The sequence below is a fragment of the Dryas octopetala genome, chromosome 9 (assembly GCF_963921425.1).
Source record: "Dryas octopetala chromosome 9, drDryOcto1.1, whole genome shotgun sequence".
NCBI lineage: Eukaryota > Viridiplantae > Streptophyta > Magnoliopsida > Rosales > Rosaceae > Dryas > Dryas octopetala.
This window is the reverse complement of record NC_141374.1, coordinates 16169982-16172043: the sequence shown is the minus strand read 5'-3', so window position 1 is coordinate 16172043 and position 2062 is coordinate 16169982. Positions and strand designations below refer to the sequence as shown.

General features: G+C 36.5%; 1 protein-coding gene across 1 annotated transcript; it reads right to left on the bottom strand.

Moving 5' to 3' along the window:
- Nucleotides 1-1148: 1148 nt before the first annotated feature.
- Nucleotides 1149-1783, bottom strand: LOC147274835 (CDP-diacylglycerol-glycerol-3-phosphate 3-phosphatidyltransferase). The gene has a single exon (XM_086228029.1). It carries the CDS (start codon nt 1642-1644, stop codon nt 1390-1392), a length of 255 nt encoding a protein of 84 aa, XP_086084155.1. The 5' UTR covers nt 1645-1783; the 3' UTR covers nt 1149-1389.
- Between the last annotated feature and the right edge of the window lie 279 nt (nt 1784-2062).

Below are 2062 nucleotides of genomic sequence, written 5' to 3'. Positions count from 1 at the left end.
TTATGGTGAAATGATTTACTGTTTTTCGCAATTTTTTTTGTCATTTTTCATTTTATCCAATGTTTAGATTAACCATGTTTTTTTAAGCACAACATATGGCCTACTCGATAGTTTTTTTGTTTTGCCAAATTGAATTTTATGGAATGAATCTTTGTTTTTGTCAACTAAAATTTTGAGCTTAAAACAAGTTTCAAATGAGAACTTCATAATCGAGCTTGAAAGAAGTTCAGAATTGAACCTGCAAAGTACCAAAATCCTCAAAGCAATTCACTTGACAATAGGGGGCAGAAGAGAGGGAGGACCAATTGCTTCATTAAGGGTGTTCAAAAAGACTCTAATGCTTCATTAATTATCGACCAAAACAAAAAAAACTCTAGCTAGCTAATCAAGCCTTAGGAATCATAGGATTCATGGAAAAGAGACTTTGGCTTCTTAAAACATCAACCTTCCCTGCTTTCACATGATAAAGATAAATTATCAACATGCACATCATCACCATTGGCACAAGCCAAAGCCCTCGGTCAGCTGAACCTTTGAGCAGACCTTCGACTAAACATCATATGAAACCCAATAGAACTGAAACCATTACTCAACTGAACCTCATATATATACCACTAATAAGGCTTAAATGGGATCAAATTTTCATGTTGAAGATAAAACCTGGTATATGGTGATCTCCCAACAATATGGTATACTCTAATAGCAGCTTTTGTGGGAACTATAATGGCAAATAACACCCTTTATGGATTTACCCTAGTCCCTAGCTACGTGGAGCTCAAGAACTCCTATCCATGTATAGAGTGTAATATTGTTTTATCCAAATGTGACTTACTGAATTTGAACAATGCATATCAGTAACTAAGATTCACAGATAATATAAGCATCTTTGTTCTCTTACTGTTTATCAAGACAACATTTAAATATCCAAAAGCATCATTGTTGGTCCAGATAAGCTCCAGGGCCTCAAGCATTTGAGCTTGAGACAAAGTCTACTCTCTTCTAAACTGGGCTTGGGGGGCTAGAAAATTTGCTGATTCATTTATATTCCTCAAATCACTAATCTAAAATATTACGTTGAATGAGCAATTTAATAACCATCGATCGAAATCAGATTATAGAATCATCAAATCAAACAGAAGATCAGTGAATTAAACCAAGAAAAAGGAACGATATGATCGATATATTCATGACATATAGAAATCATGCAAGTTATTTTGTACAGATCAGTCTCTATATACACCTGAGCCTGGCTTGAATCAATTAACAAATCAAATCTAGAAAAATAAAGAAAAATCAAATCAACAGGAACTACACGATGAAACGACGTCGAATTAAGAATGAACTCTGACAATAAAACGACGACGTCGAATAAAAAATGAACTCGAGGAATTAGCGTTTCTGGGTGGTCTTCTGGTACTTGTCTTTGATCCACTGAAAGCCGACGGAGGCCCCATCCTTGACCTTCTTGACGCCGGTCGAGGCCACCGCCTTGGTCTTGACGAGGCCTTCGCCGACCTTCTGCTTGCACTTGGCGGCGGTGCCTCCGCTGCCTTTGACTTCGACTGGGTAGGAGTTGTTGCTGTAGTCCCACTGGTCAGACCACGACGTCTCGTAGTTGTTGGATTTGTCTCCTTGATGATCCATATCTCAACACCAAAAATGGAGGAATGGAAGATTGATTTCTAGAAATTTCTATCTTCTATTGGGAGCCAGAGAGATGGAAAAGAAGATAAAGATGAGAGAATGAGAGTGTCATTACAGCATAAACCCAACCCTCGTTTTATAGTAGTTGGTCCAACACTCCAACTTTAAAAAAAAAAAATATATATATATATATATATATATATATATATAGGCGGGTTGGACCAATTTTGATTTGGGTGTGCTGGACCCAAAAGGCCAAAAGGCCAAAACAAATAATCAATTGGGACACGTGTGACTTGTTGCATAAGAATTACGAAGTCAACAATTTCACTCTCCCTTTTATTTTTTTTTGTCAAAAATACCCTTAAAATTATTTGTTGTTATTAGTGTTATTTTTCTCAATAAAGGGACTTAAGAA